We start from the raw sequence: 14,416 nt of genomic DNA, 5'->3' as shown, positions 1-14,416 counted from the left end.
TTTCGCAGGATGTGGTGGTGTAGCGGTTACATGAGAGGCTGAGGCAGGAGGATCACAGAATGAGATTGTCTCAAAATAAAATTTTAAAATGTCTTTCGATGTAGTTCAGTTCTCCAGTTTTCCCTGGGTTCAACCCCCATCATGGTGTGCAAAACAAAACGAAACAAAACCCTGAGATTTTAGTCAATATCACTTTTATAAGAGATCGGTTTTTGACACATATCTGTACCTTCACACAAACACATATAATTCACACATATATATACAAATACATTAAAACTATTTCACTTTCCTGGGTATTTCTTTATTAATATTTAAAATTCTCCAAATCAAAGACTTAAACACATTTAAATTCTTTCTTAACACAGATCACGCAAAAATACAAATCTAAGGATGAACAGACTTAGAGTTTAAAATAAATGTATGCACACTGTAAGACCCCATCAAAAACGCAGAGATTTTTGCATGTCTTAGTCATATTTTCTTCCTGAGAAAGGCTTCTCTCTATGCTAGTCCCCATTCTCTCTGCTTTGGTTCTCGCTGCTTAGTGAGGAGCATTGGTCTCTGAGCAGAATGGCTCGTTACTCAACATGTGGTCTCCAGACCTGCAGCATCTGCACAGCCTGAGAATTCACCGGAAGGAGCCCCCCGAGCTGGAGTTCACCCTATAAACTTCTCAGCCCCTCTGCCTCTGCGTTCCGGGCAGAAGCAGCGCTGCTCCCTTCATTGCGCCCCATAAACAAGAAAACCAGGGTTCTCCTCCCAAACTGCACACAGCTGACAGCATGCTGTGACACCCGAGGGACACCTGCTGCCTCTGCCGTACACAAACACGAAACGAGAGCCACATCCCAAGACAGCTTCCATGAGGACCTCCATGAAGAAGCGATTCCAGGCCACTCCAGCCATAACGTACAAAGTAAGAATTTTCAGTTTTCTCTGAGCTCCAGTTCTTACTCAAGCTACCTTGAAAGTAGTGAAAAAGAGGAAAGACCTGCCTCGGCTCCCTCGCAAGATTTCTCAGGTGAAGCCACATGCGGTGACAGACAGCAACAGACACCATCCCGAGACCTGCCGGCTGCACAGTGAGATTAGCGTGCGCTCTCCCGGTCCACGAAGACCTAACCATATCTGTGCTCTGCTTATTTCCTCTAAAGTCCTTTATTTTAGGAACCTTTTAAAAGTCTGACTTCAAAAGAAAAAGTGTTCACTGCCTTTATTCACTCTTTAAAAAGAGAGAATTAAACACAGAGCATGCGTAATTGAATTTGTGAAGAAATTCAATTTCTTACCTTTGTTTTACAGGGCAAAATTATCTAATAATTTTTTTATCTCTAATGCTGCTAGGAAATTCTGGAAAAAAAAAAATACAACAGGGACCGGAGTTGGGTAGTATTTGGTTCATAAATTGCTCTGCTCTTTTCTTTTTCTTACTTAGATGAGGTATCATTTTCTATTCAGAATATCAGTGCTGTCCCCTACCACCAACCACTGACGGATCAGACTGGAAAAGTCATTCAATGTCTCGAAGCCTCAGTCTCCACATCTATAAATCAGATAATTATTCCTGCATCATAGTGATGTTTTAGAAATTTAATGAAATAATGTATGTGCCTGGTACATAGAAAACACTCCATAAAGTTAACTGTTACTTTGTTGTCTTAAACACGTTTAAAAAAAACATTTAGGGCAAGCTCTATGAAGGCAGTAAGGGAGTCCAGCTCAGATATGTACATAATTGCTGGAGACCAGCCAAGTGGTTTTTACATTGTAAGTACCCAGTCAATGCGTGTTAAATTCAATCACATTGGGCTGGGAATTTAGCTCAGCGGTGCCATGACTGCCTGACAAGCACAAGGTCTTGAGTTTGATCCCCAGTACTGGAAAAAAAAGAGTTCAATTACATTAAACTCACTGTGCTGAATCTGATTTTCCTAACAAATAGGAGGAAATAGAAAACTGCTTTCCTCCCCACCTGGAGCCACACAAGTCTGCATGGTAGTGCCCTCCTCTGGCGCCCTCCACACACTGTGCTCACAATCCTGAGGCATCATCACCATGGCAAGTCTGCCCAGATACTCCTTGAAGCTGACTCTGAACTGGCTGTCAATTCTCCATATGACTGTCTCCGAAGCTTAGAGATAATGATTCTCCAGCATATGTGTTCTTGACAATTTCCTGATAAAGAGCTAGTTTAATATTTAAGAACTAGGCTGGATGGGGGCCTGTAATTCCAGCGCTGGGATGGCTGAGGCAGGAGGATCACCTTGACTTTGAAGACAGCCTGGGCTACATTGTGAGTTCAAGACTAGCCTGAACTACATAACAAGAGCCTGTATCAAAAACAAATAAACAACAACAACAACAACAAAATAAAAAATAAATAAGCCTTGTAAAATGTTCCTATTTCTGTAGGAAAGAGGGAGAAACAAAAGTGCAGGCTGCCAATGGGTTAGAGGATGGAGGAACAGCCAGGTCCTCACAGAACAGGGTGAAGGGTCACCAGGAAGCTGGCAGCGCCCGGCCATGACTCCAGCATGGCCCTGTTCAGCGTAAACTTCTGGAGGGGTTACTGGGAGGGTTGAGAGGCTACTGTCTGCTCTCCTGAAGGAGCTACTTCAGCTACACAAAAGAAACTATTTTCAAATATAGATATTTTTATGAAAATATCCTTTTTTTCCTTCCAGATAAACTGAGAACCAAAAATTAAACTAAAATGGAATCTGATTCCTGTATTTCCATTCCTTTCAGTAACTGGAAACAATTAAAAATGACGATTGTGTTATCTGTCTGGCAGCAAAATGTGCCTGAAAAGGAGATCTTGAAAGCAGGGCCCAGAATCCCATGTCCTCTCTTCTTCCCCTGTGCAGAAGGCTGCCCTGCTAGCGCCCACTGAACAGCACAGAGGACTCACTTCGAGGCATCCCCAAGAACAAGGAACTAAGACTAGAAGTCAGTCTGTCTCTGGAAAACTAAGACATCACAGCCTAGCAATGCAAAATGCCCTTCAAGAGACCAAAAACTCCCAGGCCAAGGAGAGCAGACCCTAAGCTGATTAAACATATTAACATCTCTAAAGAGAAAATGTTTCAGTCTTGTGGAGCAGCTGGTCAGCTAAGAAGGGCCAGAAAAAAGAGACTTTTAGAGGCAAATAGAAAAGCTGTCCAGTCCATGGAAGAGCTCTGGAGGACACCTTGATGTTTGTCTAGTGAAAAATAAAAGTTTATTTTTATCAATACAATTTCAGATATGATGGTGTGAACTTGTCTAACTGTCCAAGAAAGGCTGCACTATTGAATAAAACGACAGAGGCGTTAGCCCTGGAAAGCTGAGGCCCTAACACTGAAGCCCTCTCTCTAACTGGCCCTGGGTCTCTCTCTAACCCGCCCCATGTGAGTCCACTCTCTAAACCCTAGCTTGCCAGTAAAATCTGGCTTCCCACGTGCCCCTCTCCTAGGCCAGAGGTCAAAAAGGCCCCAGCACCTCTCCAAGCTCTGCGTAAATAAGGAGAGAGTAGCCAGGCTTTATACATAAGTCCTGTGCTCTGGGTTATTAACAAACCATCCTGGGAGACAGACATCCTCTCTCAGTGTGTTGACAATGGTGCTTGTGAGGCTGAACCCTGCTAATGGCACCCACATTCTTGGGCAAATAGCCAGCCCGGCAACCAGGCCGCCCCTCTCTCAGTCCTGTGCTCCAGACGGTCTGTGTTCCTCTGAGAGTTCCCATCAGATGGGGCCACTGAGATTAGTTCCTGATTATTTGCTAAGATGTTTGATTATAAACATGTAATTTTTCTTATTCAGCATCGTTATTAATCAAAGACATGCAAATTAAGAAAAAATTACCAAAAGGAAAACTGGCACAGGGGAAAAGCCGAGAGGAATTCTCATTTGCTGCTGATGTGTCTATAAATTGGAAGGAAACACTCCAGAAGTCTTAGAAATGCCATGTGTCTTTGGCCCAGCAATTCTACTTCTAAAAATTTGGCTTTACTTGATTAATAATATGGACAATTATTTAATCGCAATGATGCTTCTGGAGTAGTTCATAATAGATGCACCTTGAAAATCATGTAAAATATTCAACTGTTGAAATTGGTTAAAAATGCCTATAGTGTAATAATATAACTGTACTGACATATTCAATACGTTACAAACGTGTATTAACTAATCAAGAAAGCTATTCCCAATTTATTTCAATTTTCTTCTCTTTGCTTGGTTACATATTCTATTGTTTCTATGAATATTTATTACCAGACATAGCCCTGGCTCTGAACCAAAGTTGAGGAGCAGCCTCTGTCTCCATGAAGAACGAAAGACTCTCCAGGTTGGAAGGAAACTGAGACATGTGCTGACACAGGTCCTCTCTCTAAGCGACAACCAAGGGTTTTAAAGAGATATAAACGACACATCTGAGACCACCGGTGCTATAAGCTCAGCTCCTCCTCTTTCCTCCAAACTTCAGCACAAACTTGCCTCTATACCAGCTAAACATCAATGTCAAACTCAGAAGCTAAAGTGCCCCTCTGGCTGTATGTTGAACCAAAATAGTTGCATAAAATAGTTTTGAATGATAGCTCATCTGAGTGACCTAGGTACAATAATGAGAAACCTCAAAGGCAAACTGCCTCCTATAAGATACTCTAGAACTTTCTAAAGTATACCATAAAGCACTAAATTTCTCCCAAGACATCTTGGAATGGACTGGTGAGAAGGTGAGTGGAAAAAAGAGGTAAAATGACAATAAAAATGAGGACCAACTTTGTGACCCAGACTTACTATCTCTTCTTGATGTGAAAAGTCTACACTTAATGAGCCCCACCATTCTGCGCACCAGAAAAGAACACGCTGGACTGTTAGACGTTTCCTTGTGTCATCTGCAGGAAAGCTACGTCTCTGTTCTCTTTTGTGACTTCGGTCCACCAACTCCTGACCAATTTCCAGTGATGCGTATACCGAAAAATTGCAGTTAACATGGCCACATCTGACTTCGAATCATCTCCTTATCCGCACTTTTTCTCTTCGAGCAGCATTCATTTGGACAGGAGGACAACGTTTCCCTCATCCGCACGAGTCCAAAAAGTTGCACCAAAGTGAAAGGGGGCTTTTCAAGACACATTATCTCCCCAAACCTCCTTCTCTGCAGCCATTAAGTGAAGCAAGCCAGCCCTGGAACCAACAAATGCACCTCAAGGGGATGAAGGTCTTACTTACGGACACACATGTCCCTGCTCTCGTAAAATCCAGGACAACACTGGGATTTGCGCCTATACATAGTTTTTTCCCCATGTCGATAGGCTGTCCGATAACTGATTCTATATAAAGGAAAGAAAAATCACATCGTTAGTTCTTCTGACTGGCAATTTGATCAGAAATCATTTTTATGTTAGTAGCAATGGGGCTTACTAACTATAACAAAGGCGTGAAAAGCGAAGTACCTCAAAATAACGGATAAATACGGAACATATGTCTTCACGAATACTGTGCCAACTCTCAGCACCACGCTGCCAATAATGAGTGCACACGGACCAGGGGCAGCAAAACTGTGGCACGTGTGCCGCAGCTGGCTGTCTGCTAGGGCCAAAAGCTCCAAAGGCTCGCCATCCCTGACCTAAAATTCATCGCTCATGATTTCCCTCCTTCGCTTATCTCGAAATGACGCGAAAGTACTGATTTTCCTGTTTGATGCCGACCTAAGTGTTTTCACTTTCCTGTGTCTAAAGGAAGAATCCAGAGAACTTCTTTAAAAAATCTCAGTCCAGAGTCATTCCACTATAAAGTCAGAAGACTGATAGATGCCTTTCTATTTTTAAAGCATCGTTCATTCACTGATTCATATATGCATGTGTAATTGAGTGCTTTCTATCTTTCAGGCATGGAGGAAAAGATATCAAGCAAAACAAGAGCGAGCGCTTACCCTCACAAAAACTTCCTTCCTACTGAGGAGGACTGATCTTGTAGAATTTGTAAACTTGTAAAGACACATTAAGCAAACAGAAAAGCGCTGGCAATGACTCCAATGACGAAAACTGAAGTCGGAGTGGAGGGATGAAATGCGACGGCGGAGGAATGCGAGGCAGACAGAGTGGTCTGGGTCAGCTCGTGCACAGAAGTGCAGGTGTCACATGCACCCCGTGACTCCCTACTACACATTTATCAGTATTTAATAATAACAGGAGAGCAGTAAGGTCTGCCTCTCTGAAAGCTAATCATATCTAATAATATTTTGATCTCATCTCTATGTTCACATTTACAGAATAACATACAGCTTCTTTTACGTAAAAGGCAGATTTAAGCACAAATGGAATTAGGTGTTCAACTAGAAACATTCTGAGACAGGGCTTTCTTTCTATTCGGTGATACCCATACTCAACAGGATCTTTCCCGATCAAGCACGGAAGCTGCATAAAACACTGCTACATGAGTGACGGAGAGCAGACGCCTCCTCTGTCTTTCGACCGTGAGCTCCTAAAGGGCATGGGCTGCCTCTCTGCCGTCCTGTGTCTCCTGTGATCTGCAGCAAGACTAGGATGGCAGCAAGCCCTCAGTACAATTCATTGCATGCCTGTTCTCCAGTAATTGATATCTCTGCATACATCAGACTCCACTCCCAGGGAGCCAAATTACTAGACGTATCGGGTTCCCTTACCTGTGCCGAGTGCATTTAAACCAGTTCAGGATGTCAGTGCAGCTGGTGTAGTAAATCTGATCAAAGGGATGTGGGTACGACTCTTGCACAGTCACTGAGTAGCTGAAAGAAAAGGAAAAGGAAGCAATCCATATTTGTCTCCTTTACAGTAGTGATACAGGAAAGGGAAAATAAAGGAATCACTTTTTTCACACTAACAATGCAATCCAGGGCTGGGGATTTAGCTCAGTGGTTCTGCTACCTGCCTTGTAAGCACAAAGATCTGTTTTCGATTCCCAGTACATAAAAAAAAAAAAATCCACACTTTAAAAATAATTATATGCTAAATTATTTCCATTTGCAATTCCATACTAACTTTTCAGAAAATATCTAAGTTTCCATTGTTTTTATTTGAACCAGAAACCCAAAAGACCAATACTAATGGTATACTTAAAAGACAAAGGTTTATGCTCTGAATTTCTTTTTTTATTAGTATGTGTTCGTATGCTATACATTTCAAATGAAATTTTCTTTTACTGTTCATGATAAGTCCTAAAATTTACCAATGTAAAAACATAGTTATATTTTCTGTATTTAATTCCCTCCTCTTGTCCTGGGAATACAGTAATAACAAAGATCTTCACAAAAGTTGGTGTTCTATCAGATTGATTTTGTAAAGAGCTCATAACTGTGAACTATACAGTATGACTTCTCTGTTGGATTCTGAAGTCCCCTGGACCTTTTCCTTACTCACTTTGTGGGCTATATTCATAGCAATCCTGCTGACATTATAATTTGGCCCATGCATTCTTAACTGTCTTTGGCTTTGTCTCCTCCAGACTTAAAAGCTATGCAGCTACCAAGACGACAATGCCAGGCACCTACTGAAGGCCTTTAGATAGAGCCTCTGAAGAGTAACTCTAACTGCTGACCACAGCTATAACCCTCTTCAGCTGGAAATAGCCAGAGCTGTCTTTGCCCTCTGCCCCCTCCCAGAAGTTAGGGGTACTTCTTCAGAGAGGGGAATATTGCACATAGGTAAGTTAATTAGATATCTTGCAGGTAGTTAGGGACACCTTCAAGTAGCCAGACCTCAAGGAGCCAACACAGCAAGAAGCCAACTCGGAGGACAACAAAGACACACTCACTGTAGATAGAATTTTAAAGGAGAGAAACTACCAGAGCTGTGTAGGATAAATAGCAGTGATTGATATTCTAAGTAAGTATCAATCACCTGGGGGATGGGCCAAGGTCTTAGCCCAGCCTTTCCAGGAAATATCCCTGATCCCCACCCTTACTGAAAATCCTTGTACACTTGCTATGTGACTTGCTCCCCCATTTGACCCCCATTTAATCAGTATTACCTGGGTGACTGTACTTGTAATCTTATTGGTTGGTCATGGTTTTGCCCCACCCCATTCCCACCTTGTAATTTTCCATTGGGTCTTACAGTTTTGTCCCACTCTGTACCCGCCTCACCACATGGCTTTGCTGTATAAAACATCTTGGAGAAGTAGGGTGAGCAGGCAACCCACTCTCCTGTCCCCTCTGTCTCTCTTAGACAGAAGCTTTCTTTCCCTCAATAAATTTTTGCCACTTAAAAAAAAAAAAGTTGGTGTTCTAAGTCTGCATGAAGATAATAAGGTTAATTGTGAAGAATTTATAATGGAGTGTATTTTGGTACTGATATTGAAAGATGAGAAAGAACACATTTTTCTGGTGGAAATTTGGACTAATTTGCTTTCATGTTCTGGTCCTGTTTCTCAGGCAGTAGAATATATACAACATCTTAAAAAAAAACTACAAAGAAATTTTCAAATCAGTTCTAAACATGTGGCTGAGATGACCAGCATGAATAATCATACCAACAGCTTGCTGCTACTTAAACATTCTGCTTTTCCATACATTTTCAATAACAGTCTTCTCAGAAAGTAAAAACATGCAACCCAGTGGGCCAGAGAATGTGAGACATCCATGAAATTTAAGGAACATTCAATGCTACACTTACTTTTTTCAAATTTTTTTATTAGTACATGTTTGTGATGCATAATAATTCAATTCCTCCTGGAGAACTTGTACATGTACATAACACATTTTAATTCTTTTTTATCCCCTCCCTTCCACCTCTGGCCCCTTTCCCTTTTGCAAAAGATCTATCTCCCTATTTCCTATTATGTATCTTTAATTTTGCTCTGTATATTTTGAGTTTCTCATTTCAGATAAGCCATGCAATATTTAAGCTTGTGTGTCTGATTTATTTGACTCACCATTATGATCTCAAGGTATTATTACAATCCTCATGAGGTTAATGTCTGCCTAAAAGAAAATCTGGAGAATCTCCTTTGCTGAACAACTTATTCTATCTCCTCTAAGTTTCTTAAAGATTTCCATTAAAATCTCTTCTTTATACTAACAAAGAAAATGGGCCATAATCACTGACTCACTTGGAGCCAATCAATAGCCAAAGTTCATTAATAGGAGCTCTCAATTAGAAAAGGAGCAAAAAGAATGAGAGTGAAATTTTAGCATGAAGAATTCAAGTTAGACATAGGGCAGAACCTGATGATTTGTAAAGCTCTGCGATGCTGGCATCTTGAGTTATCTTTATGCAGCTGGTTTCTGGTAGTTATCATATAGTTAGCCTTCAATCCAGAGATACATTAAGTAATCATACTATTTACATTTATTTGTATTTCATTTTGTGGTATATTATAACTTGATTTCTAGGGATTCTCCTTAAATATTAGGCATTTAAGAAGACTCCTCAAAAAAAAGAATCACTGGACTAGAAGAAGGTGAGGTTATAATCCTTATCTGACACTGAGTTATTGTCATCAGATGGCCTCATCTCCCTGGGTTTTGATCATCACATCTTAAAATAACAGGTCAGAGACTGTGTTCACGATCCCTTCGTTTCTAGCATCCCGTTTTCTAACATACATTTTAGATACGTTTCCACCCCATCAGGTGATAGCTGTTGCTACCTCTACATGCATAACACTAGGTTTCACAAACACATCCCTTACTTTTATACTGCAAATTTTCATTTTAGTATAATAGTAGTCAGCTGTACATCTCAGGAGATTCCCCTGAGGGATTCAGGAACCAATCTCTGTGTTTCGTTACTTGGTGTGATGAATCACAGGATGTGTGCACATGTGCAGCAGTGTCAAACAGGGATTTTCACCCATGTGATGCTCCGTCTAACAGGTTTCGTGAACGTTTACCTGAGCATCACAGAGGGTATAATACATTCACAGCAGTCTAGGATTTGTTTTGTTTTGTTTTAAGTTTTCTTTTTCTTTTTCTAGTAGAAGCAGCCCAATTCAATACAACGGTGTATGAAAAACTAGATTTGCAAGTCTCGGAGGCAGTCAAAAGTGAATCATCATATTCCGCAGGCGTGCATGATGAAGATGATCTATTATGATAAAATACATGTTTTCCTAACAGAAGAGTAGTGTGGGTGAGTGATGATGATGAAGGTGCCTTTGACTTTAGCCATGTGAGCCAAAGTTTCTATGCCAGTGAAATGGAACAAGAATTGACTGTTTAGACACAGGGAATGCAGATCTCTTTGACACATATGACAAATAAAACAACAATGTGAGCGCATGACTAAGTGAAACGTTGCAAAATGGTCACTCAGCCAAAAGGAATGATCCAGTGTTAGAACTTGTCTGAAAATATAGTGAGGGTCTTGGGTGAAACCCGAGGAAGGGGTGAAACCTATTGGACAAAATGCCATCACTGCCATTTAATGTTGGAAATTGTAACATTGTGAAATGCACAAAGGCTGAAATACAAGTAAAACATTCTGTATGCACCAACAGACATATTCAGAAATGTTTTTATATCGCTTCTCGGCCTTTTGGCTAAGATCAAGTGCAGAAATGTTTTTATTATGACACCTCTCTAGTTGAATTGAAAGCATTCATAGGTCTGCTGTATTTAGCAGGGATTTCTCATGGTAATTTCAGGAATGTAAAAGACTTATGGAAAAAGTGATGGATCAAAATATGGCATAAAAATTTATGCTCTTATAGATGCGAAGACTTATTCTGCTTTCAATTTAGAAATTTATCCTGGAACTCAGCCTTTGAGTCCTTCTTTGTATAGTAATAAACCAAATAATGTGAACAGACTTACTGCTCCTGTCTCCAAAACTAATTGGAATGTGACATTCAACATTGGTTTACCAGTTTCCAATCAATGTTACATTTGCTAACTGAGCACAAGTTGACCAGTCCAGGAACTGTATGCAGGAACAAAGCAGAAATTCTCAATGAAATTTTGCAGTTTCAAAACAGAGAGCTGCATGGTATAATATTTGGATTTCAGAAAGATTTAAATTAGCCTCAAATAACTCAAAGGAAAACAAGCTTGTCCTGCTGATGTCAACATTGCACCATAATGGAATATTGATAGGGAAAACTCAACAAAACAGAAGCATGAGATGGAAACTTGCCTTCACAAAACAAAGGTGGAGTAGATGCTGATGAGTTATGCAGCAACTGTGATAGCACCAAAACAAAGCACTGGCCGATGAATGTGTTTTACTGGAGCCTAAACATGTATGCATAAATAGTTTAACGTTTACAAAGAAAATAACAAGTGAAAAACATCACAGAAAATTTTTCTTAGAGGATTGGGACTAAAACTCCTAAGAGACCATTTTAAATGTTTCTGCCTGGGGAACTACACACACACACAAAACAAAAATCATGGAGCACACTGGTAAACTGACAGGTGAATAGGCAGGTGCAAGTCACAAAGAACTACTACAACAACATCAAAACTAGAAAGATGTCAATTGCGCCCTGCAAGAAAAGGCTTGAAAACAAAACATACATGCTGTCAGTGTAAGAGATACTTGTATACGGAACACGACTTTTTTTTTCATTGAGTCTACCGGTACTTTTTATGTATACAGTACAGTTACATTTATCATTGGGATCTTGTACCTTTACATGACAGGTCTTGGCTCTCATTTATTCCCCATACCCCTGCCCTCCCTTCACCCCCTCCACCCTTCCCTGTTTACAAAGACTTGTTTCCATTTTTTCCTTTTCTCATACTTTTTCTTTTTCCTTATTTCCTTTTCCCTACCTCTCCCACTTCCCCCACATCCTCAGCCCTGTTCTTCCCATTTCACATTGTCAGTTATACAATCTGGATCTTATTTACACTTTTAGTTTTTCACACCAGAGAAATTATTCTATATTTACACATGTGTGTCCTATGTATTTCACTTGAGTATGGCCTGAATATGCATCCATTTTCCTATGAATGACTCTAGTTTCTCATTCTTTATTGCTGAATAATACTCCATTTTACAGAAAAACCACATCTTCTTTTTCCAGTATGCAGTTGATGGGCAATTGAGCTGTTTCCAAGTTTTAGCTATTACAAACTGTGCCATTATAAACATGGATGTGCATATATCACTGTGGTATGATTCTTTTAATTATTTTGGAAAGATACCCAGCAAAGGGATGGCTGGATCAAATGAAAGCTCTAGTCTTAGTTCTTTGAGGTATTTCCATATTGATTTCCACAGTGGTTGCACCAGTCTGCACTCCCACTTACAATGGAGAAGGGTTCCTTTCTCCGCACAGCCCCACCAGCATTTGCTATTGGATGATTTCTTGATAGCAGCCATTCTTTCTGGGGGTGAGGTGGAATCTCAGTGTTGTTTTCATCTGCATCTCTCAAATGACCAATGATGTTGAACATTTTTACATATATTTATTTGCTACTTTTACTTCTTTGTCTGAGAAATGTCTGTTTATTTCAGATGCCCATTTTTGAATTGGGTCTTTATAATTGAGGGGCCTGATTTGTTTTAGTTCTTTATATATTCTAGATAATAGTCCTTTGTCTGGGGAGCAACTGGTAAAAATTGTCTCCCACATTGTAGGTTGTCTCTTAGCTCTGTTGGTGGTTTCATTTGCAATGAAGAAGCTTTTTAATAAGATGAGATCCCAGTTGTTGATTCTTTGTGCTAGTGGAACGTGCAATTTTCATGTGTGAAAACTGCCTTGGTTGTGACAATTGATGTGAAGATTATTTTTGTTGTAGAGTTCTATTGGTACTTTCACTATAATTCACATAGGGGTTTTTTTTCTGATGTTATCTTTTAGGTTTTGTAAACAAGTAAACATCTGATGTGAAAATGTTGATGTCTATTCTAAGCACTCTTACACATTTGATACTTCATTTTATCGACTCTTTCTCTGTTAAGTTCACCTTGTACAACATAACAGGAAGTTCCTGACAAAATAAGATGAGAAGAGAGGTGAAAAAGAATAGCCTGCCACATAGAAAGGGAAAGCGAGGGACATGTGTTGTAAGTGTAAGCAAGACACGTGCATGGAACACACAGTTGTTATGTGTGAAGACGGTCTTGACTGTGACAGTTGAAGCCAAGATTATTTCTGTGGTGGACTTTTGTTTGTGATTTTATTGTAGTTCACATAGGTTTTTATTTCTGATGTTTTCTCTTAGGTGTTGTAAGCAAGTAAACAGCTGATGTGAAAATGTTAATGTCTATTCTAAGCACTCATAATACACATTTGATATTTTATTTTATTGATATTTTAGTTTCTCATTATTTAGGTATGATAAAGTACAGATTTTTTTGTAGAGTGCTATTGGTATTTGCATTGTAGTTCATATAGAAATTATTTGTTATACTTTTTTAGAATTTGTACACCAAAAAACAGTCAATATTAAATATTTTAATCCTTTTTTAGAAACACTAAATATTAAAAAGGCAATACTTTATTTTTGTGCTCTCTTTCCTGTTATGTACTCATTGTTTAATATAATAAAACTCATAAAGTCAAAATTAATAATTCATCAATAGAAATAGTTTAAAGAATAAATGTGGGCTTGACACACCCATGTTCCTGTGACTTTATGACAAAAAATGTGTTATGCTTCGAAGGGTAGCTACTGGCAAAGACAGGTTCAGATGAGAGTAGACTGTGAAATCACTGGTGTACTTTGATACAACTTATTTGGGGTGAAGCAAGAATCCTCTCCTGAAATATTAATGTTCTTGGAATGGTATATTACATTAAGCTATTTATATGTTCTTCTAGCAGTGTTCCAAGGTTCAGGTTAATACAAATATAAGACTTCTTTGCCATAAGCCTTGGAGAGTAAACAACCTTGTTCAAATCCATTTCATGTGGGCTGGGATCTGATTCCATACCCAGACATGAAAAATATTTTCAGCAATTTCTAGCAGCCACGAAGATTCCTCAAATTAGAGGAAATGTTAAACTATATAAATTTCCTCTTCTTGCCAATTCATTTGTTTCGTTTGTTGTTCACCAGTAATGTACATTCACGGGATGCCTCTCTGGCTCAGGACATGAAAAAGCTCTTCTCTGTAGAAAAGAAATCAAAGCATTTAAGGTTCCAATTCCACAAATTACTGAACAGCTTCTGTGCATTTTCTCCCCTCAGGGAGTTTTCAATCTGAGAGAAACCAACCCATAAGTGCTCAGTGTACATGGCTTTCGTGGAGAAATACATGTTTGCATCATGAAGGGACATGTGTCCACAGCTGGGCCTGCCTCCTCTCATCTTCATGGCTGCTGCTTTGGCCGGTGCTCGGCTTGAAATAGGTCCTCGGCCAACAGTCCAGACTCCGCAGTCAGCTGCAGCTGCTCCTGAGCCACAGTGTGGAAAAGCACCTTCTCCACTGTCTGGCCCACTCTGGCTTTCGTGGTAAGTGAGCAATGCAGAGTCTCTGGTACTGGTGAGTCAGTGGGAC

General features: G+C 39.9%; 1 protein-coding gene across 8 annotated transcripts in view; it reads right to left on the bottom strand.

Annotated features, from left to right (window-relative positions):
* Positions 1–14,416, bottom strand: part of Megf10 (multiple EGF like domains 10) — a 323,793-nt gene that overhangs the window by 113,580 nt on the left and 195,797 nt on the right. For all 8 annotated transcript variants that reach the window (XM_033766476.1, XM_033766479.1, XM_010627214.2 and 5 more), the window contains exons 3-4: positions 6,652–6,753; positions 5,217–5,317 (exon numbers count right to left, since the gene is read on the bottom strand). In XM_033766476.1, the coding sequence (XP_033622367.1) occupies positions 5,217–5,317; positions 6,652–6,753 (203 nt within the window). The remainder of the gene's footprint in view (positions 1–5,216; positions 5,318–6,651; positions 6,754–14,416) is intronic.

The sequence above is a fragment of the Fukomys damarensis genome, unplaced genomic scaffold, assembly GCF_012274545.1.
Source record: "Fukomys damarensis isolate Sample0158 unplaced genomic scaffold, DMR_v1.0_HiC HiC_scaffold_3, whole genome shotgun sequence".
Classification (NCBI taxonomy): Eukaryota; Metazoa; Chordata; class Mammalia; order Rodentia; family Bathyergidae; genus Fukomys; species Fukomys damarensis.
The sequence above is the reverse complement of the archived record's forward strand: the minus strand, read 5'-3'. Positions and strand labels throughout refer to the sequence as shown.